The sequence below is a fragment of the Callospermophilus lateralis genome, chromosome 12 (assembly GCF_048772815.1).
Source record: "Callospermophilus lateralis isolate mCalLat2 chromosome 12, mCalLat2.hap1, whole genome shotgun sequence".
Lineage (NCBI taxonomy): Eukaryota > Metazoa > Chordata > Mammalia > Rodentia > Sciuridae > Callospermophilus > Callospermophilus lateralis.
Genome location: NC_135316.1, coordinates 89,026,661 through 89,049,917, shown reverse-complemented (window position 1 = coordinate 89,049,917; position 23,257 = coordinate 89,026,661). Strand labels below are relative to the sequence as shown.

Here is a 23,257-nt window from a genome sequence, read left to right as displayed (position 1 = left end):
ACATACAATATCCTACTGCAGAATAGCAGAAACTTGGATGGAGCGCAAGACACACTTTCTCCAGAGGGAGACAAAAGTCTACAAATAATCAAAAAAGTTTCAAACATTTTATGTGTACTAGTTTTTGATTTTTCATGCAATCATTAACTATACAAAATCACCTGAGGTTACAGAGTTTATAACCAAAGCAATGACTGGGTAGAATATCATTTATCTAATAATACCAAGGAGCCTTAACTGTTGTGACAACGTTAAAAATTTTACTCAATGTAAAATTTCAAAGATCACTTTCATCTAGAAAAGCCCATCTCCAACACCCATGGCCAAAGAATCACTAAAACATCCAAGACACCAACTTACCGTTTATGTGCTTCCTGCTTGCTGCGACACTCTTCACAGTAATATTTGTATTCACTGCACAGAGTTTCTGTGTTGCTAAAGCCCCTGTATAAAATTCAAAATAAATTTATTTTGTGAATACCAGAAAAATCATAAATTTGTTTAAAAATATTCTAAACAAAAATCAATAAATTTCAAAATGAATAATTTTACACATACCTTAAACAATGAGTAATTGATGTGTTTTGTTCCACGTCAACAGAAAGGTCTAAAAAATCTTCATCTTTGCTGCTTATCTGTAAAAATAGGCAATTATCTTTGATTTCTTCAAATATTAGGAAATCCCAGGTTCCTAGTTCCTAGAATTAAAGCATCCTAATAATCACATGAAATTATTCTTTTTCTTTAAGTTCAAAAGCAAACTACTTGATTTGGATTATCCAAAAGGGCAATGAATATATAACCCTTGTCATCTGTATAGATAAAAACACCAAAGTAAACATGTAACTGATTCTCTTAGTACCAAAGGATAATATGCTGGAAAATTTCATTACTTTCCAAAATCCTAGTGTTATTTCAAAGCATGGAACAAATTATACTACATATAATCTTTCTTTAAAAACAGGCTGAAACTGAATCAGAATGCTTGACAAAGGACATGTTAACTGCAGTGTTTTTTTAAGAAAATAAATTTAGTCCAAAAGGTCAAATTACAATCCTCATTTATAATCTACCTTTATTTCTGCCAAAACTCTAATACAAGTTTTGTTTTATGAGTGAAGCATCTTATAAAGTTACTCTTACCTATTTAAATGAAAACAGGACAGAACTTGAGATAAATTTCACTATCTTTTCCCTTAAGTCTAATCCCCAAGTGAGCATATCAGAGACATGCCTGAGACATGAGCCTTAACTGCTGCCTCTCATACATACTGACTGTTCATTCAGTTGAATAAAGTTTTTCTTGTTTTAAAAAAGCATCAATGTAGGCTGGAGTTACAGTGGTAGAGCACTTGCCTTGCACATGTGAGCCACTGGGTTAGATCCTCAGCATCACATAAAAATAAACAAGTGAAGTAAAGGTATTGTGTCTATCTTTTAAAAATCTTTTTTTAAAAAAGCATCAATGTTACAAGCTCAGAATCATGAAGTTGTGATTAGAGGGCTGTACACATGATATAGTTAGATAGCAGTAAACAGGGTACTGTGTATACTGTATTAATATATAGTTTAAGGGAATTTCAAGAGTGGTTTTTATTCTCCTTAATTTCTACATTAAGCTCATCTTGAAACCTAAACTCTCATATAAAATACTATTCCATTATACAACACAAAGTAGAATAATACTGTAATTGATTGGAATCTCAAAAAGAAAAAAAAAACAGTAAAAAAGAAAGGGGAAGAAAGAATTCAAAAACAGTAAGGGAACATGATATATTTAAGGAAAAATAATTAGCCCAAATTAATAGGAAACTCAAAGGTGACAAGGGATAATACAGCACAGGAGGCTAAAGCCAGCTCAGACAGGGATTTATGTCTAAGCTAAAAATAAATAAATATTAAAAAGCCTGGATTTAAGAAATTTGTTTCTCAGAATGAGGTTCTCAGATATTGCCTCAGGGGTCTGAATTTTAAATGTTTACTTTTAGGATAACATAAAAACTGACAAGTTTTTTTTTTGTTTTTTTTTTTGTTTTTGTTTTTTTTTTTTTATGTTTTAGGATAACATAAAACCTGACAAACTGCTCTGGATCATCTAGGAATATCTGAGTTCTATGTTTGTGGCTATGATTATGTTGGTTCCAGCTAGTCATCAAGCAAGGCAGTATTTCACTTTTACAAATGGTGGTAGAGAGAAACCTGATAGCTGCTGGGCTAATATAATGTGTCTTAATGTCATATCCAGTTATTAGGAGATACCAGCCCCAAACTCAGGGAAGACACTGTGATCTCCATTATCTCCATCTGAGACTGAGCTTGGGGTTTATTAGCACATATGACAAATAAAAATAAACAGTCCAATGCAGCATTAAAAGCAACCCACAATGAAACCCTCAGCAACACCTAAAAAAAAAATGGAAAAAGAAAAGCCAAGAATTGAGACTGAGAAGGAACCTTCATAGAACAAAGAATACCAGAAGATAGAGTTACAGAAGACAGTCTGCTCCCCACTGAAACATTATACATCAGTAAAATACATGCATTAGCTCCTCCAGAAAGCCATCTCTCATCTTCCAAACATTTTCTATTCCCATAGTACATTTGGTCTACCATTTTCTGATTTACAGGGCATCTTGTGCTTACTTTTACCATAACACTGTGCAGGAACTATTTATTATTGGCCGGTCTTCAGTATATTACAAGCATCTTGATATCAGAGATTTAATGTCTTAATCATCTTCTTATTCACTACTTATAGTCTACCTGGCATAGTTAGATCTTAAATATTTGTTCAATACTGAACAAAGAAATGATAGTCACTCTTCAGGGGTCCTGGATTCTATCCCTCTATTTTAGTTTGACAGAGACATGGCACTGTGATCAATTACTGAATCTGTACAATGATGAATTTTAATTCTGAGGAAATATTCTCAATTGATGCTTAATTCTTGTAAAATGATCTGCAAATATATACTGCAGGCTACAGAAGGACTTAGTGAAGAATGGACAAAAAGATCAGTATCTATCCCTTACAAGTCACATTAGTAGTTAAGCTCTTTGAACGAGAAGGGTTGGTATAACTTTCTCCTTCAAAAATGTTCCATCTCTAACTCCGCCCATTCCTACACTACAAAACATACTTTTAAGAGCATTGGCAGTGTCCCAAAGGCATACAGAGGGCCCCAAATATACCTTGCTAGCCTTGTCCATTACTGCATGTCTTAACATGCTAAGCAAATTCAACTATTTTGCTTCTCTGAACAATACTGAATGATACATATTCTGACATCTTCTAACACAAATCAAATTACATTAAAATAAACATCAAGATACTTCCAAATTTCCTAATTACACCTATTATTCCAATAAAATACTATCCTAATGACTGACACTATGCTTCTCAAAGCTTGAAATTCAGTTATAGGAACATTTCTCCTTACAAAACACATCTAAAAACTCCTGCTAAAGTAACTAGAGTCCGTGCAGATGAGTATTTAGCCCAATTCCCGACACCGAACACTGTCCAGTTGTCATTACCACAATTAACTGATGCCTGCAGCATGAAAACCAGCTTATACCAGAGATCCTTACTCTAACCCAAAACATCTTCAGAGACTACTATTAATGTATTCAAACACTCAGGCACACCTCCTACACTTGGCTTGAAAGAGGTTGACCACTACGACTTTGTTTAGGAAAGGGAATTTTATTTGTTAGTATTGTGTCCTTCGTTAATTAAAATTACATTATAGACAATAATCATTAATTAGATAATGCTTTATTTAAAGAGTCTGATCTGTCATTCCACAGTTGAGAAACTGGATGACAAGTTTAAGAACAAAATGAGATGCTGGGTTATCTGATCTGATCAATCTTTAAGCTTCATCTTTACGAAGTATCCAACAAAAGGAAGGGATACTTCCCCTCTTTAAGTGTACAAAATATGCTTCAATTTTTCTCCCAATAATACAGTATACATAATTACAGGAAAAGGAAAAACAACTTAACATATAGCCATATGCTACATAACATCTTGATCAACAACTGACTATACGCAGAATGGTGGTCCCATCAGATTATAACAGAACTGAAAATTTTCTATTGCCTAATGATGTTATAGCCATCTTACTGTGATACAACAAATTATTCATGTATTTGTGATGATGCTAGTTGTCAACAAACCTACTGCGATGTCAGCTGTTTTAGAAACAGTACAGAACACTTGATGGTAGTTTTGTTACTATTTTATGTATTTACTATAGTTGTAATCACTATGCAGAGTATTTTCTTTCCACAGGAAAAGGTTATTGTAAAAAGTATGCTTTGTGGGCTGGGGTTGTGGCTCAGTGGTAGAGCGCTCGCCTAGCATGTGTGAGGCCCTGGGTTTGATCCTAAGCACCACATAAAAATAAATAAGTAAATAAAGGTATTGTGTCCAACTACAACTAAAAAATAACATTTTTTAAAAAAGTATGCTTTATTACACTGGCAGCAGCCTCATACACCATGTGTTTACCATATCTCTTGAGATCATGTCAAATAATTGACTGATGGTATCTAGTTGTGTAAGTACCCTCTAGGATGTTCTACAATGACAAAGTCACCTAATGCCACTATTATGGTTTGGATATGAGGTGTCTCCCAATAAGCTCATGTGACAGACAATGTAGGAATGCTCAGACATAAAACGATTAGATTATGAGTGGTAACCTAATCACTAGAGATGCTTACTCTAACCCAAAACATCTGCACAGACTACTATTAATGTATTCAAATACTGAGGCATACCTACCCATTTGATGGGTAATAATTTGAATGGATTACTGGGTGGTAACTGTACGCAGGTGGGACATGGCTGGAAGAAGTAGGTTACTGGGGACATGTCCTTACAGATCATATTTTGTCTCCTCTCTCTCTCTCTCTCTCTCTCTCTCTCTCTCTCTCTCTCTGTGTGTGTGTGTTTTCCAGCTGACATGAGCTGAGTTCCTTTCCTTTTACACCCTTCTACCATGATGTTCTGTCTCACCTCAGACCTGGAGCAATGGAGTTGGCCAATCATGGACTGAACCTCTGAAATCATGGACCCAAAATAAAATTTCTACTCCTCCAAGTTTTCTTGTCAAGCATGTTGGTCATAGTAATGCAAAGCTGATTAACACAGTGCTTTTCTCAGAATGTATATCATTAAGAGATGGATAACTCTACCCCCCTGACCTATTAGGTTTCCAGTGGCTTTCAAATTAAGACAATTTCCACAACATGGTTCTTCTGACCTCCTAAACTTCAGACTGCAAGTATTCTATCATCTTAGGTAATCGCTGTTAATAAGCAGCATTACATAAAAGCAGATTCCTGTACAATTAAAAGTACATCTTTAACATTACATTATACCTGAGAATTTTAGCTTTTAAGTTTATCTTCTATACTCTCATCCTCAAAGAACTTTTAACATAAAGAATTAAATTTTTTTTCCATACAAAATTTAATGATATACTTACAGTTTCACAAGTAAGACATCTGGTTTCATTAGTTAATGTTCCCTGAAAAATCTCATGTACCCACGTTGGGTCTGGTGTGCTGTTATTATTTTCACTATCAATATTACCATTAGGTAAACGACCATTTTGTTTTTCCTGCTTTCTCTCTTCTTGTAAAATATCAGCAATTGTATTTAGTAGGTAATTTAAGAATTCATGGGCATCTTGCTGCATGTAGTTGTCAAAAAGCTCTAAAAATATAAATGGAATTAGAGAATTATTTCAGAATTAATACCTTCATAACAAATTTTAAAACAGTAATTTTATCAGAACTAAAAGGACAAATGTGTAATATTATTTGTAATGTACAAGAAAACAAAACTTTTGCATCTAAAAATTATGACTGGATTAGAGGAAAATAAAGATGAAAATCGTTTTTAAAAAAATACTGATCCATGAGAAAAGGATAAAACCTATTCTCACACATTTGCACAGTAGATAATGGAAAGATAAGAATCAATTATTCTATAAGATAAGCTTTAAAGTAGAAGCTAGACAACCATTTGCCAAGAATAAGCCAACTGCTTAAGAGCCACGAGTTATTAAATGTAAATTTACTGAAGCCAGCATGGTAGTGCATGCCTGAAATCCCAGCAACTCAGAAGGCTGAAGCAGGAGATAACAAGTTAGAGGCCAGCCTCAGTAAGTTAGCAAGGCCCTCAGCAACCAAGACTCTGTCTCAAAATTAAAACACAAAAATAAAAAGGATTGGGGATGTAGCTTAATGGTAAAGTGCCCATGGGTTCTATCTCCAGTAAAAAATAACTGATTAATTAATTATTTGATTACTGGGCCATATATTCAGAGTTTGATTTAGTAGGTGAGGGGTGAAGCCCAGAACTTGGGAGCTTTTGAAAGCTCCTCTGGGTAACACTGCTATGAAGTCAGGTTTTGATGTCATATCAGGAATTATCTATTTAAACCAGATCATCTCTAGAGTGTCCTCCAACTGTGAGATTTTATAATTTCATGAATGTTCCCTGTACTTATAAAAATGAGGACATAAAATGGAAACACTGATAGTGCTAATATCAAGCACTGGGCTTTGACAAGACACAACCCTATCATAGAACTCTATAAGAACTTCAGAGGCAGTATCTCGTTTGATCCTCTTAACAACAATAGGATATTGTTAGTAACCTTATTTTTCAGTTAGAAATTGAGATCAGAAAGAGTAAAGTTACACTACCAGGAAAGGCAGAGCACAAGATTCATACCAGGCAGCCTGACTCCACCAGGCAACATATGTGTACTAATGCACAGTGTGAACCTAACTTAACTAAACAAGAACACCTATGCATTATTAAATGAATTGCATTGAAACAAAATTACCTATTTAGGAAATTTTTAGATCTTCAATGAACACAGTAAGTTCCAGAAGGACTAAAATTATACTGTTTAAATGAATGCACATATAATTTAGAAGAAAAATTAGGGAAAGTCAAAGCAAAGAGAAGTAAAAATTATATTTTAAAAGAGCTACAGATATGACTGCACAAAATTAAGTTGTATGCATTAGAAATCATTTTAGAAATTTAAAAAAATGAAACCTGAAAATTATGAAAATCTTCCATAATGCAATAGAAAACAATTTCTCATACCAAAGAAAACTAAAAAGAACTTGAAATCAATGATTTGTACAAGATTCAAAAGGTCAGGAAACATGAGAAAATGTTCAACCTTTGCCTATATCCTGTAAGGATATCATCTTCCTTTGCAAAATTACCATATAAAAGAGAACAAGTAAAAAGTTATTAATTGGAGAGGTATATTTAAAATAAGTAAATAATAATTTTAATCTTGATTTCAAAAAGACCTTTAAAAATACCAATTTAAGGTGCAGATGCTAGGGCAACACTATTTGGAGTGGTACTGTAGTCCTTGCAGTTCTATCTCTAAATATATCTACATCGTAGGTAATTTACTGAACCTCCCTAAGCCACAGTTTCTCATCCAAAAACTGGGGCTAATAATAGTACCTACCTCACACTGCTGTTTTGACGATTAAAAGTGCTTAGAACACAACACTGTAAGTATTCAAAGGTCATGAGCAATTGCTATTATTATTGCTGATGATACTGAATAGATCTAAAACACAGAAAGACCAGCTACGTAAAAATTAAGTGCTTCTGCATGGCAAAGACAACATAAATGAAGACAAGCGAAAACTAGGAAAAAGATAGGCAATTCAGAATAGAAATACAAATGCCCAAATAATATATGACGAGTAATTGAGAGATAAAAATTAAAACAAATCGTTTTCCCCATCACTTTGACAAAATAAAAAGCAACTTACTAAAATGACTTACTGTTCAAAGCTGGCTTGAATGAGGAAAAATGAGCATTCTCACCCACTACTATTGGGGTTGTCACTTAGTACAGCATATTTTAAAGGGCAGTTTCAATTAATGCTTTTAACAGAATGCAACCTAGTTCTCCTAGATAGTAGTGCCAAGTAAATATCTGTGCATGTACCAACGTATCTTAAATGTTAACAACAGAATGGTTTTAATTATGGTATAATTTGGTTAGGAAATACTGAGAAATGGTTAAAAAGAAAGTAGTTCCATAGCTGGGCACAGTAACACAAGCCTACAATCCTAGCAATTCAGGAGGCTGAGCAGAAGATTGCCAAAATCAAGACCAACCCCAGCACCTTAGCAAGACCCTATCTCAAAAAATAAGAAGTGATGTAGCTCAGTGGGAAAGTGCCCCTGAATTCAATCTTCAGTAATAACAGAGGGAGAAAGGGAGGAGAAGGGAGGGAGGGAGGAGAAGGGAGGGAGGGAGGGAGAGAGAAGGAAGGATGAAAGGGTGGAAGAGTGGAAGGGTGGGTAGGTAGGTTGGTTGGTTCATTCTATATGAAATAATATGGCAAAATTTCTAAGATATTAAATAAAACAAAGATGCTGAAAATGTGTAAGAGACCTTCCCATTTATGCAAAATAACCAACCAAAAGACTTCACAAAATTTAACTATCACTATTTGGAGACAACATATATATATTCACACACATTTTTTAAAGTGCATTAAAAAAGGGTTGTTAAGATCAAATTTTCTTTTTTCCTGGGGGGGGGGGGGGGGCTTCTTCCCACATGTTAGGCAAGCAGTCTTCCACTGAGCTACATCCCCAGACCAGGACCAAGTTATTTCTAAGGAAGAGGAAACTTAGGAGTTGGGAGAGAGGGGTAGAGCATCCACAGGAACTTCTACTTTGCTGTACAGAGATTTTACTAAAAGAATATATGCATCTATTATTTGCATATGCACCAATATTAGGGCTTTTTGTACAAAATGTCTACTTTCCTGCTCAACATCACTACCGGTTGCACATTCTTCATATCCAGCTACTTCCTAAGCTCTCTCAATTTTTAAAAACCATTCCTACATCTGTCTAGTCTACACCATTTCTTTTATGATCTATCTGGTTCAAGTCAGGTCCCCTTATTCAATTTCACTGTGAAAGAATAAAAGTGTGATCCATGGATCCTACCAAAGATTTTTCCCTAACAAACATCTCCTACATTGCATGGTAAAATCCACATAAACTTTTCTTGTTTATTATTTCATTACATTTACATACCCAAAATTCATGCCGTAAATTCTGCTCTCATATCAAACACCCTAACAATATAATTGGAGCCACACTTAATTTCCCTGCTATAAGCTTAGCATGAAGGATTCCATTAGCCTTAAACAAATTCCCTATGTTACCTTTAGCCTATGAATTCAGCCCATGTGGACTTAATATTTATTTGATCTTGAATCTGGTATACTATGTGTCCACTGGTTTCTGTCCATGATAGATAGTAAATCCAAAGCTCTGTGCCACCATTCTCCAATCCCAGCTCACAGCAAAAGCCACTGTAGCTACCACTGCCAACACTGTGAGGCAGGTTGTTAGCTCTGCAGACCTTCTTGGTGGTCCATTCTACCTGTTTGAAGCCAATCTGTCAGGCTTAGAACCTTCAGATGGTTCGACCATGAAAAGGTCTAGACCAAAGTTCAGAAAATGGAAGACAATCAACTTTAACCTTGTTTCTCAATGCAATAAGTCTCCCTTCCTGAAAATAATAAATCCTTCAATCCTCAATCTCAATCTCCTATCCACTACTATACTAATTTACTTATTACACCCTATTTTCTTCCTCATCCTTGGGATTTTCTTCATTCTCAACACTTTCTGCTGCTTCTAGGAACCACATTCTAAACAAATTCTCTTGAATCTTTCTAGGTCTCTACTACCATTTCAAAATTGTTCTACTTCTGCCATCGATGAACAGCATACAAGATCTGGCCATATTGTGACCCTTGATCCTCTTTTCTTTGAGGCCATCTGCCTGCCAAACCACCCACCATCTACTGAGGGCCTAATTTCCAGTAATCCTGATGCCCTAAACTTAAGGCAGCTTCCTTAAGTACACCTTCATCTTTCCATCATAAAGATCAACATATAACCATGCTAGAGTTGATAAAGGACTTAAGAAAAGTGAAAATAAACTGAAAGTCATGGAAGAATCCAGAGATAATGAGGGAAGACTAGTAAAAGACTTTATGAAAGCACTCCTGGGGCCCCTAGTTTGAATTGGTGATGATTAATTCACTACATTGGATACTAATATCCTAGCTCAATGTCATAATCTAAAACAGCCTAATTTTTCTGTTAAAAAAATCATTTTGGCATACATATGTGTTTTTTAAAAATAAATGCCTTTTTGGGGGAGAGGGTATAGTAAAAGGTACAGATGTTTCTTGTTCTGGGGTTTTAGCCTGGTGTGTGTGTGAGGGGGGTGTTTGGGAGGGTGTTCCTTTGCTATAGAACAATGACTTCATATCCACAGAAATACCTCAGCTGACTTGAAATCTCTGGAAATGAGATGCAAAGTAAATCAGAAAATTTTCTTTAAACTTCTGTTGAGGTGATTCTAAGTAATTTACAGTCCTTTTATATAAACATAGTCAATATAATAGAGTATTGCAATGCCTGAAAGCAGACATGATAGCTTTACAAGTACTAGGACAACATAAAAATCAAAATATCAATATGATGACTTTGTAACAATCCCTGTTAATGGTATTATGTTTAATTTTTTCTTATGGTTGGCTCTCTACTCGAAAGAGCATAATGGGAAAGATGGACTTTAAAATTGCTTTGGTAAATTAAACCAATTCACTCATTCATTCCCTCATTCAACAAGTATTTAGTAAGCACCTACTATGTGCCAGGAACTGGATTATATGCTGAGAAAACAATGGTGAACAAAAACAAATGGGTTCCCTTCGTCGTGGAACTGACAGTCTATTAGGAGAGACAGACAATTTCATTATTAAGCAAATGTATAATTATAAACCATTATAATCCTGATACAGCTCCAACATTAATGCAAAAGAATAAATTAAATCACTGCCTAAAAATAGATTTTTTTCCATAATTCTGAAATAACTATAGCTTTTATTACACAATACTCTATAAATCATAAAAAATTTTGGGGGGTAAAGAACTTATTAAAATACATACAAGAAATTATTTACTCAAATCTATTTTATAGATGTTATTTATAAATGACTAATATTTCCTCATTTGAGGAAGACCAAGACATATGTGATGTAACCCATATGATCTATACCTCTCCTACAGAGATACAGCTCCAAAACATACATGTGCAGATTCCTTAAGAACTAGAATCATTTATCTCATGCACTGGTATATACCTAGCACTTACAATAGTACTTGCCATGTATTAAGATGTGCTTGACAATTTTTGAATGAACAAATGAATGAACAACAGGAGTTGACAGTTAAAGATGATATGACACAAGCATATTTGACCCAAAACAATAATTTGAACTACATGTATTGCCAAAAATTAGTGTGTAGGGGCACACAGCTATAAATTCCAATTCATATGATTCTGAAGCCCACTTTAAATAATTCTAAATTAAATGTCCAGCTGGCAATCAACTCTAGCTAACACAATTAGATCACCACTTGTGTTTTTCTTTCTTCCAAAATCAGAGCCTATAGAAGTGCTCTAAACAGATGACTTTAATACAGTAGCCTCTGGCCAGATTTCCTGTTTCTGCTCTTACACTGCTCATGCCCACCCTTTCCCATCTGGAAGGATCTTCTCCTGATGCAAATCAGGATGTTATCACTCACCTGTTCAGAACTGTTAATGGCTTCCCATGTCTTTCAAAACAAAACCCTAGCTCTAAGTCTCTGCCCTTCTCTCTCATTGCATCTTTATCTTACTCCATTCACACCATGCTATCAAGCCATCCTTTACTACACTTTCTGTTCTTTCTACAGATAATATTTTTATTTTAGATCTTCAAATGGCTTTTTTCTTACTTCAAATCCCAATGTCACCTATAAAAGGTGACAACTTTCACAACCACCTACTTCTATATAGACCACTCCCTCCTTCTCCACACCCTTTCCCTGCTTTATTTTTCTTTCTAACAATGACACACTATATAACATCACTGTTGATTACCTCCACACTAGATTGTCAGTTCCCTGATGGCTTATTTCTATATCTGCAATGCAGAGACAATGCCTGGCACACAACAGAAAATGGATATGTAATAATTAATCAATCAACTAGTACCATCCCATCATCCAAGATGGTACAGTTGTGAAGCTAGTGTTTCACACAGAATGGAAGAATGCTGTTCAACAGTTTCTTATGCTGCATTAAAACTTTTTAAACAAAATTCATTAATGAATAGAAATTATAATTGTTTCTTTCCAAAGGATATCAAAGATTTTTTTAACACAGTATGGAAGGAAATAATGATTTACGAAAAACTATCCAACAGTCAGCTGGTGTTAAATAATAAAATAGATAACATTTTTAGAGATTGAAATATAATATGAAAGGAAAGACACAATGGAGAATATATTAAATCCTCTTTGATTTGTACGCACTTCTCTATACAATTTCAGGGAAAAAGTTCAAAAGCCAAAAAAATAATATATTTCAAAACATATTTACAAATGCTAGCAATATATAGTAACAAAAATACTTTTCTACTAAATATTATTTCTGAAATTAAGGGAAAAAACTCATGAGAAGATGGGCTTGGAATAAATTAATATTTATTCTAGAATAAGTTTCACTCAAAAAATTTAAGCAATCTATTGTATTATGTTCATTCTGTCTAAATACAAAAAAAAAAAAACACTTTTGGAAAAGAATATTTTGGAAAAAATGTTCCATTATTTATTAGAATAAACTTGAGGAACAAGGAACACTTACATCAGTATTGAGGTTCCTCAAAAGACTAGGAATGAAACTACTATATGCCCAGCTATACTACTCCTCAATATTTATCCTAAAGAGTTAAAGTCAGCATATTATAGCAACACATGCATACCCAAGTTCATAGCAGCACAATTAACAATAGCCAGGGTATAGAACCAGCTACATGTCTGTCAACAGATGAATAGAGAAAGGTAGCATGTATACACAATGAAGTTTTATTCAGCCATAAAGAACGCAAAATAAGTCAGATTCTGAAAGTTGAGGGTTGTATTTTTTTCTCATATGTGAAAGCTAGAGGGAGGATAAAGAGAAAAAAGAGGGCAGGGGAAGGAATCTCACAAAAATAGAAGGGAGATCAGTAGAGTAGAGGAAGAGGACAGGGCAAGAGAGGAGGGAAGGAAAAGGAGAGATCCTGGGGAATAAAAATGGACCAAATTAAGTTTTGTGCATACAAGAATATTCCACAATGAATCTCACTATAATAGGGCACCAATAAAAAATTTAAGAACTAATAAGCACTATAAAAACACTTTGAGGGGCTGAGATTGTGACTCAGCGGTAGAGTGCTCATCTAGCATATGTGAGGCCTTTGGTTCGATCCTCAGCACCACATAAGAAAAATAAATAAACAAAATAAAGGTATTGTGTCCAACTACTTCTAAAAAATATAAATATTTTTTTAAAAAACATTTTGAAAAGAAAATATAAAATCCTAAGTATATAACTGCATAGAATTCAAAACACAGTAACTTGAGGGGATGAATATAAAGCTCAGTTACAGAATACTTGCCTAGCATTGGCAAGATTCTGGTTTCAATATCCAGCACAGGGCCCGGGGACACACACACATGACACAGTAACTTGAACTCTGTATTTAGCACGAGTAAGTCTAACTTAAAAAAAGAAGGAGGGAAAAGCAAAAAAAAACTATACATTTAAAAAGCATATCCAGTAGATTAATAAGTATGGGCTAGAAAAATGTTCTATTAAATGAAAAGGAAAATAACATGTATTCTGTTTAAGTTACAAACTTCTGATATTGAACATTTCTAAATTACTAAGAGTCACCAAGAAGAGATGTCAAGTTCAACTTATATGCACAATAATTTTCAGGATAAATTCTTTAAAGGTTCATATCTCATACAAATATAGACAAAAAGACTAGGACTGGAATTGCTCAATCACATTCCAAAAGGTTGCTTTTGGTTTTCTTGAAAACAAGATACTACTATAGATCTGTAATCTAAGAAAGTAAACATAGTTTCTCTTCATTACAGAAAAAAATGTGGTTTCGTGAGCAATAATCAATTGTTATATATTTGCGCAGGGTGTATGTGTAAATGAACAAATCTTTAATGCATATCAGAATAAAGCCTATATAATAAGCCTATAATAGTCTATAGATATGTCATATTTCAGGGTCTTGTATTTCATGGCACCAGATATGATTCAGGCTTATCTCAATCCACATGATAATGATCAGTAAAGCTGATTATTTTAAGGGCAAGATTACACATCAATATATTTAATAATCAATCTTAAACACATCTCACACTTCTGTGGACATTTTTTTACATGATATCAAAGAATTCAATCTAATAATATGACTTTATTTCTACATGACTGAAATACCTACATCAAACAAAATCCAGATTTCCAAATTATCTAAATTCCATTTGAATTTTTGAGGCAACATACCAGGAGATAGAATACTAGGCTTATTAGGAATAAGGTGAAAACTAGATATGTTACTTACTAACTCTGTATGACCTGGGACAAATTGATTCCCCTTTTGTTCTAACTAATCATAGAAAAATTTTAACTCATACAGAGTTAAAAACTCATGTATATAATAAAGTGGATCTCACCATCGTGTATACATATGCAAGACTGAGGTCCTAACTAGAATACAATGTATTCCATGTTCATATAAGTAAATTAAAATAGATTCTATTGCCATATAAAACTAAAATGAATTTTTTAAAAATACAAATGCTTAATATTTGGAAAAAATGCAAATAAGAAGGATTAAGTAAATAAAAATTGCTACAATCTCAAAAAAAAAACCACCTCATGGAAAATAAGGCTATATCTAAGTTAAAGGCTTGTAAAAATCAACGGTGAAGCTTACTCAGTAAATGTTTTCAAAAGTGAGGAGGGATTAAAACTTAACCAGAAGTTCTCAGTTCTTATTTTCTCTCCTTTCCCTGACTTCTGGCAAGTTTTTGGCTTCTGTACTTTTCCCCCTTGGCTACAGTGGGAAAATAATGTATTAAAATTACTGAATAGATCATATGAGTTGATGATACGCAAGTACTATGCACACAAAAAATCACAATCCTACTGGAAAAAAACTTCATTCTCGATAGAAAAGCCAAGTAGGCAGAAAAGATACAGTATCCTGACATATGAAAATTTATATTTATACAACACACTTTCAAATGCCAAGTACACCTCATATTAATTACTGTGAAATTATTTCTTCCACTAAACTAGTACCTCCTTAAAGACAGGATATCACCTCTATTTCCTCAATGGCAATATATTGTCAGGCATAAAGATGATGCTCAATAAACACGTGGGTTAAGGTATGCTATATTTAGCCTTCCTGTTATATAAGCAATAATGTAGAGAAGTAGAAGAATTACCATTTTCTTTCCGTAATCTTGTTATGAACTTCTTCGGAGGTATTACTCCAACCTTTTTCTTCTGAGTGGCTATGCTATGGAAGAGATCTGCTAAGCAAGTAAGAAGGTTTTCCTTCTTCCTAGGCTGACTCTTGTATGCTAGAACTTTTTCCCGAAATGGACGACAAAAATAAAGTGCTTGAAGAACTGAATTGCAGTAGCAGGTATTCCCAAACTAGAACGAGGAAAAAAAAAAAAAAAGTTAAACTTAGGGCAATGCATTTCAAGAGAAAGAATTTTTCTATGATTAGTTAGAACAAAAGGGGAAGAAAGGGAACTTAAAATCCACATAAAAATATCTGAAAGCACAGAAATAATTATTTGGCAAATTAGCCATTTTAATATTAAATGGATGCTTTAGGCATCGATTTCAGGTTAAAAGTGAAATAAAATATATGCAATAAACTTGGACTCTATGAAAACGGATTTAAAACACTATATAGTTATGAACAAATATTAGTTAGGGCATAGGACTCTAATTTTTCCTTAAATTCCCATTGTTATAATGGCATACTAAACATTTTATATATTATACATTTTAAATAACTCATAAAAATTCTTTAAGAACAACACAAAAAATAAGATTTTTCTATTAAGCTCTGAGTCATAACCAAAATAAATACATTAAGCAAAAACATAAAATAAAAATTAACAAGATCCCTTGAAATGTTGAAAAGTCATCAACTGGCAATCCAACAACCACTAAAAAGTCATATTGCATGATTCTTGCTTTATAAGCATCAGTTAAAACCTGAACTATGGATCTATCTAAGGGGAGTATATATCTACATCTTACTGAACTTTAATTTCTTCCTCTTTAAAAATGCAGGGAGGGTTAACCCCACCTTATAAAGTAAAGCATAGTCTGATAAGTATTTATTACCTTATTTTTCGTATTAAGAGACATTGGCTCAAAAATCAGTTAATAGAACACCCAAAAGTCAATTAATGAGGACTTGAGGAACACTTTAAAACTGGAACAAAAATAATTCTCAAATAATTTCTACAGAGTGAGATCACATATAAAGTTAAAAAACTAGATAACGGGCCGGGGATGTGGCTCACGTGGTAGCGCGCTCGCCTGGCATGCGTGCGGCCCGGGTTCGATCCTCAGCACCACATACAAACAAAGATGTTGTGTCCGCCGAGAACTAAAAAATAAATATTAAAAATTCTCTCTCTCTCTCTTTCCCACTCTCTCTTTAAAAAAAAAAAACAAAACTAGATAACAAGATGGGGATGTGGCTCGGTGATACAGTGCTTGCCTAGTGTGTTTATGTACAAAAAGCTTACTAGGTACCCCTATTAAAAAAAAAAGAAACCATATCAGAGGAAAAAAAGAGGAGGGCCCACACAGTAGTGCACACATGTAATCCCAGCAGCTTGGGAGGCCCTAAGCAATTTAGCAAGACCCTGTATCAAAGGAGGAAGGGAGGAGGGCCACTGACTCAGTGGTTGAATATCCTGGGTTCAGTCCCTAGTACAAAATGGGAGGGGTGGGCCTCTTAAAATTGAAAATAAGCATTAACAATGTAGAAAAATGAATTCTACTGTCCTGTAACTAACTAGAGCAAATTTAAAAAATAAAAAAGAGAAAACAAGCAGTAATATAAGAAACCAAAAGATATCATCTAATAAAAAGAACCACAAAGAAATCTATTGATACCATTACTTGGAAATTAAAATACACATAGAATAAAGTAAGCAAGAAATTATGTTTATACCCTTAGGAGCCAAACATTCTAATATAAAAGAAAAAAAGATACTGTAATAACAATCAGAAAAGTGAAAGCCCTGTAAATTTAAATTGGAAATATCTATATAAACTCATGCACACATGTGTGAATGTGTACATAGTGTGCATGTGTGCTTTCAAACTCTATCCAATGGGAGGACAGGCAGGGAAGCAGTGAGCTTCCCCTTCACCCAGACTGTGATCTCTGAATACTTTTTCCTACTTAAAGGAACCAGGATGCCTTGGAGTATGGCTGGATGGTATCTAAGACAAGAAATACACAATGTACAGGATTAGCCTGGGATCTATTTGTATGAATATGAGAATTAACTTTCACTCAAAAGAAATTACTGAAATGGATCCAGGAATTTAAAATGACATTATAAAGGAAAAAGGAATAAACCCTCATTAGTATCCATTAGAGGCTACAAACTATCATATGCAATAGAAACATCCAAGTTTTACTTTGCCTTTTTTATAAGAACCACATTTTAGGGGCACTAAATAATTAATGAAAGAAATCTCATTTATAGGATTATTCCAACAAATAAAATGAGAAGAAATGGTTATAAATAATGGAGTAGGCAACAATTATCAACAGATGCTAACTAAAAGTATTAGGTTAAAGGTTGATGGGGATCCTTAAAACAGAGGGATCAACCTCCAATGCATTTCAGCATAAATGGCAGTGAATAAGTAATTCACTGTAGCTTGTGATAAACCTCCTATGAAATACTCTTTACCATTAAAAAAAAAAAACCACTAAACTTAAATCAAGTTTCTCTAAATATCTTATAAATTAGTATTATAATTTAGATAATGGAGGAACAAGCTAAACAATACCACAAAGAAGGAATAGGCCAAGTTTTAAAATGTTGGATAGTTCCAGGACAAATGATCAGGTTTCTGCACAAATCAGTTATGACAAAGAAAAAGGCGGGGAAGAACTCAAGATACATCACATTCAAATCACAACACTAACACACAGAATTTACCCAGATCCTGGGACTGGGGAGTTGTAGCTCAGTGGTAGAGCGCTTGCCTAGCGCATTTGAGGCACTGGGTTCTATCCTTAGCACCACATAAAAATAAATCAATGAAATAAAGGTATTGTGTCTATTTAAAAGAAAAAGGAGGAAGAGGGGGAGAGGGATTCACCCAGATCCTGACCTGAACAAATCACCTATAAAAAGTTAGCTGAACCCTGTCTCAAAATAAAAAACAAAAATAAAAAGGGCTGCAGATGTGGCTCAGTGTTAAGCATCCCTGGTACCAAAAAATAAAATAAAATAAAAATTAAAAAATGACCTGTAGACAAGAGAAGACATTTGAATGTGTAGACTAGTACTAGATGATCTTGAGATAATCTTGATATGAGAATGAGAGGGTTACAATTTTAAAACATCCCTATCAGTTGGAAGAGCATAATTTAAAAAAAAAAAAAAAAAAACTTTATGCCCAAAATGACATAAATGACTAGGATTCTTCTTCTTGAAGGTTTGGGGAAAATAACTGGAAGAGAATAAAGAAATTAGCCAAATACTGGTAAGCATTAAAGCTAAATTGATGGGTTTATATGGGGATTCACATTACTCACCGCCTTTTGATTTTAAGTGGTTTGTTTTGTTTTTAAATAAGCAATGCTACATGAATTTGTGTGTCATCCTTCAGCAGGGGCCATGCTAATTTTCTCTGTCTTGTTCCAATTTTAGTATATGTGCTGCCGAAGCAAGCGAGCACTAAGTGTTTAATCTTTGAGGTAAACTGTATCATCATGTGTCAAATTCATAGCAAATATAAGATATAACTAGTCTAAATTCAGAGGGAAGATGGAAACTAGGCACAGCCAATAATTCCATGGGAAAAAACCTCAAAAGCCCTGCTATCTCCAATGTCCTCCTGTCTGAACACGTTTTCTTCCACATATATTAAACCAATAGACCTCTCTACCCCAGTAAGGAGTACAGTATTAATAGAAATCTCAAATGAAAGCAGGACTTACTGACGTTTTTGAAAACACTTGGGAGAGCATGACCTCTCCAGATGAGAATGAGACCCAATGAGAATGTGTGACTTCACATTCATACTGCTAGTCAAAACAAAGCACTGGTTTCAGAGATACTGTAAAGGGTTTCTAGAGAAAGGCTAAAAGAAGTGTGTGATCCTGACTTACTGATATTGGTGATGATCAGGTAACTCCGGATATACTTCAATAAAGCTTCCCCAGTGACTAAGCATAGCTACAATAGAATCTATACTCATAGGGCTGGGTTGTGGCTCAGTAGTAGAGTACTTGCCTGGCATGTGTAAGGCACAGGGTTCGATTCTCAGCACCACATAAATAAATAAAGATCCACTGTCAACTAAAAAAAATTTTTAAAAAAGAATCTATGCCTATAAAAATTAATTTACCATTTTCCATTTTACAGTATAAGCTCATCTGAAAATTTTTAGCATTTATATTATAAACCTAAGGAATCTAATGACCAACAAACTTTGGTTCTGTCTTAAAAGGAAAGATAGAATTTCCATAATCTGGGCATCTTTATTAAAGAAAAGGAAATAGGGAAATCTAACATTAACTCCCATAGTAGGTAGATAAAAACAAAAGATATCAACTCAAAGTTATATCAGAACTATTATGATAGTGAAGAATGATCTACCCATAAAATATAAGCAACAATGGGGAAAGATAAAAAATTAAAAGGAATCTCTATTTTGTACAGATTAATGAAGTCAGCCTTGTACTACTGTCCACACAACCTGCTCATCTTCTGACTATAAAGCAATAGGTAATATTATAATCAATTCCCTTAATATTATAATCAAGTCCACTACTATAGTCTTCTTTTACTTACTTTAATCAATCCCATTAAAGAAAAAGAATGAAACTACTATTTCTCCAGAATTAGATAACTTTCAGTCTTTTTAATAATTTTGAAACTTGTTTAATTGCCTTGCTTTTTAATATTAACTTTCATTCAAGTTCCTGAAACCTAAAAATCTTTCAAATGTATAGCTTTTGTGCAAAAGGTATAGAATGATTTTCTTTCTACTCATTTCTAAACAAGACATAGCTTTAGAATTGAAACCTATCCTTTGTTATCTCACCTGGTTTGAAGAACAAAGATGTAGCCACGTTTAAAATCAGAGGAAGTAAATTGTAAAAGCTGCCACTCTTCTCAAGTTCTAGGCATTTCATTTTTCTTCTTTTTCTTTTCTTTTTTGATCTTTTTAAGGTGGACGGGGGTGCCTGGGATTGAACCCAGAGTCTTGCATATGCTAAGCATATGCTACACCACTAAGCTACATCCCCAGCTTCTGACTACTGATTTTTCAATTGATGAGTGAATACAATCTCATCCTTTCAAATTGCCTTCTCCAAATCTTAAAAATTACACCACCACAAATATTTTTATCATATCTCCACCAGAAAGATTATTTGAGCTCATATCCCTAACATAATGTATTTATTTATAAAATATTTATGTACTACTATACTATGTATGTTTAAATATAAGAGTATAATTAAGATTAAATTGGCTGGGTGTGATGGTACATGCTGTAATCCCAGTGTCAGCAATGGCGAGGCGCTAAGCAACTCAATGAGACCCTGTCTCTAAATAAAATAGAAATAATAGGGCTGGGGATGTGGCTCAGTGGTCGAGTGGCCATGAGTTCAATCCCGGGTACCAATATATATATATATTTTATATAAAATGGACATTTAAAGTTTTATCTTAAATTTATTATTTTAAAAAACTTATTTCTACTAATTAACATTTAAATGAGAATAATCAAACTGAGATGTTTGTTTGTAAACCATGGGTTTTAGATTTTAAAACAGTGGTTTGATTAGTAAAACTTAAGCTATCATTTGTAGATGAAAACAAACTTTAGAAACGTAATAATTTTCTTCCTACACCCAATGGTTCATCTTACTTCACTTAGAGACAACCAATTTAAACATCATGTTAACAGTATGACCTTTAAAAATTATTATAGGAACTACTTTTGAAGAAGTACAACTTTTTCCACTGTCCCCAAGCTGGACCCCAACCCACCACTCTCAATTTACCCAAGTGGACCAAACTTGAGCAGCTGATCCAAAATTAGGCTTTCAGTATGCTCAAGAACAACTCCTCACCCCATACTCATTCTGCTGCCCCATGCTTTCTTGTGGAAACTGACTTCTCCATGCAAATTCCATCAGGCTGTTCATCACAAGCCCTTTCACAGACCCTGCAACAGATGTGACATTTATTCAATCTAGTCAGAATACCTGGACAAGAAATCCATCACTGAGTTTGATACAGGTACTCTCTGTGATCTCTGACAACCTAAATCTTAAGTAGGCTATCGCTGTGAAGTGGAGAGAAACTAGATGAGAATAAACTCAATGCCAAAAAAAAAAAAATCAAGAAACATTTCCTTCATCAACTTTATAACCACAAAGAGAAAATTTCATTTTATTTCTCTATCTCCTCCATAATGAACCCTGCTCCAACAAATGACTAGGAGGAATTCAAGTTAAATGGCCTTTTATAACATGGTCTGGGAAGAAAATCAAAAGATCCTCTGGGAGGGAGGAGGACATTCCATAGGAGCCTCACAAGTCAATTTACTGAGACCAACATACATACACATACACATATACATATACATATACATATACATATACATATACATATATATTGGGGCCTAGTTGGATGAGAATATTATAATAAAGAACTATATAGTAAAACAATGAAAGAAGGGTATTCAAATAGTTCAAATCACTACCAACTATACTAAAATACAGTCATGTGCTGCTTAACACAGAGGATATATCCTGCAAAGTGCACTGCCAGGTGATTCTGTCACTATGCAAGCACCATAGAACATACTTAACACAAACCCTGATGGTGCAGGTCAATCATCTGATGTTGCCTCTTGATGCAATCCAGAGACAAAGTAAACAAGATGTATGAGACTGCTGCCAGCAAAATCCAGCATACTATTTTACTGTCAACTTTTTTGTTTAAGTAGGATTACATCCTAAAATTATGATTAAAAGTGTAATAAGTACAGTAAGTACATAAACCAGTTAACAGTCAATTTATTTTTAATATCAAGTATTATATTTTCCACATACTGGGTTACATTTTTATGCTGTTAGCAGTGCAGCCAATAAGTTGGTTAAAACCAGTATCACCATGGATGGGTAAGCAATGTACTGCATTATATCACAGATGTAGCTAGGTAGGCAATAGAATTTTTTAGCTGCATTATAATCTCCTGGGACCAATTTCATAAATAACATCCATCCTTGACCTGTATGCTGTTCATTCTTGACCAAAATATCATACAGCATGTCTGCAAGTACTAACCAGATACAAGGAGGCAATCTGACTTATCAGATTAAAGCAATGTTTTCAAAAACTTTAGAGAACTATATAAACAACTGGCATGTAAGGGGGATGTTTCACAGCCAGAAAAGGTTCTTTTGCCTATCCAAAGGTCCTTAAGCCAAACTACTATTTCTCTTCTGTGACTTCCAATAATATTAGAAATATTAATGAATATTTGGATATATCAATAGAAAATAGACAAGCAGTGAGTGGTGCACGCCTGTAATCCCAGCAGCTCAGGAGGCTTAGGAAGGGGGATCAAAAGTATAAAGCCAGCCTCAGCAACATAGTGAGGCCCTAAGTAATGCAGTGAGACCCTGACTCTGTATAAAATATTTTTTAAAAGGGTGGGGGGGGGGCTGGGGATGTGGTTCAGTGGTTAAGTGCCCCTGGGTTCAATCCCCAGTACCAAAAAAATTAGATAAACCAATAGAAAACCACACTCTATGTATGACATAAATTATAGTAATAGATATAGGATCTACCACTCATTAAGAATTAGCTGGAAAAAAATAATTAGCTGCCATAAAAGTTATTATCTGTGAAAATATTCTTCCAAGATAAAAACACATGCAATTGAAAATAAAGGAAAACAGGTTGTCATTAATGCTCATAGTAACACTATTTAATTTTATGCTA

General features: G+C 34.1%; 1 protein-coding gene and 1 non-coding gene across 4 annotated transcripts in view; both read right to left on the bottom strand.

Annotated features, from left to right (window-relative positions):
* Usp12 (ubiquitin specific peptidase 12) overlaps positions 1-23,257 on the bottom strand; it is an 85,138-nt gene that overhangs the window by 11,078 nt on the left and 50,803 nt on the right. For 2 of the 3 annotated variants that reach the window (XM_076872359.1, XM_076872360.1), the window contains 4 exons: positions 15,455-15,668; positions 5,499-5,728; positions 559-635; positions 361-444 (listed from right to left, as the gene is read on the bottom strand). In XM_076872359.1, the coding sequence (XP_076728474.1) occupies positions 361-444; positions 559-635; positions 5,499-5,728; positions 15,455-15,668 (605 nt within the window). Of the gene's footprint in view, positions 1-360; positions 445-558; positions 636-5,498; positions 5,729-10,754; positions 10,832-15,454; positions 15,669-23,257 lie in introns of those variants that run through there. The other variant, XM_076872361.1, reaches the window with a different exon arrangement.
* LOC143411891 (U6 spliceosomal RNA) lies at positions 18,858-18,968 on the bottom strand. Its single transcript, XR_013092904.1, has one exon. It is a non-coding gene; the product is annotated as a U6 spliceosomal RNA (small nuclear RNA).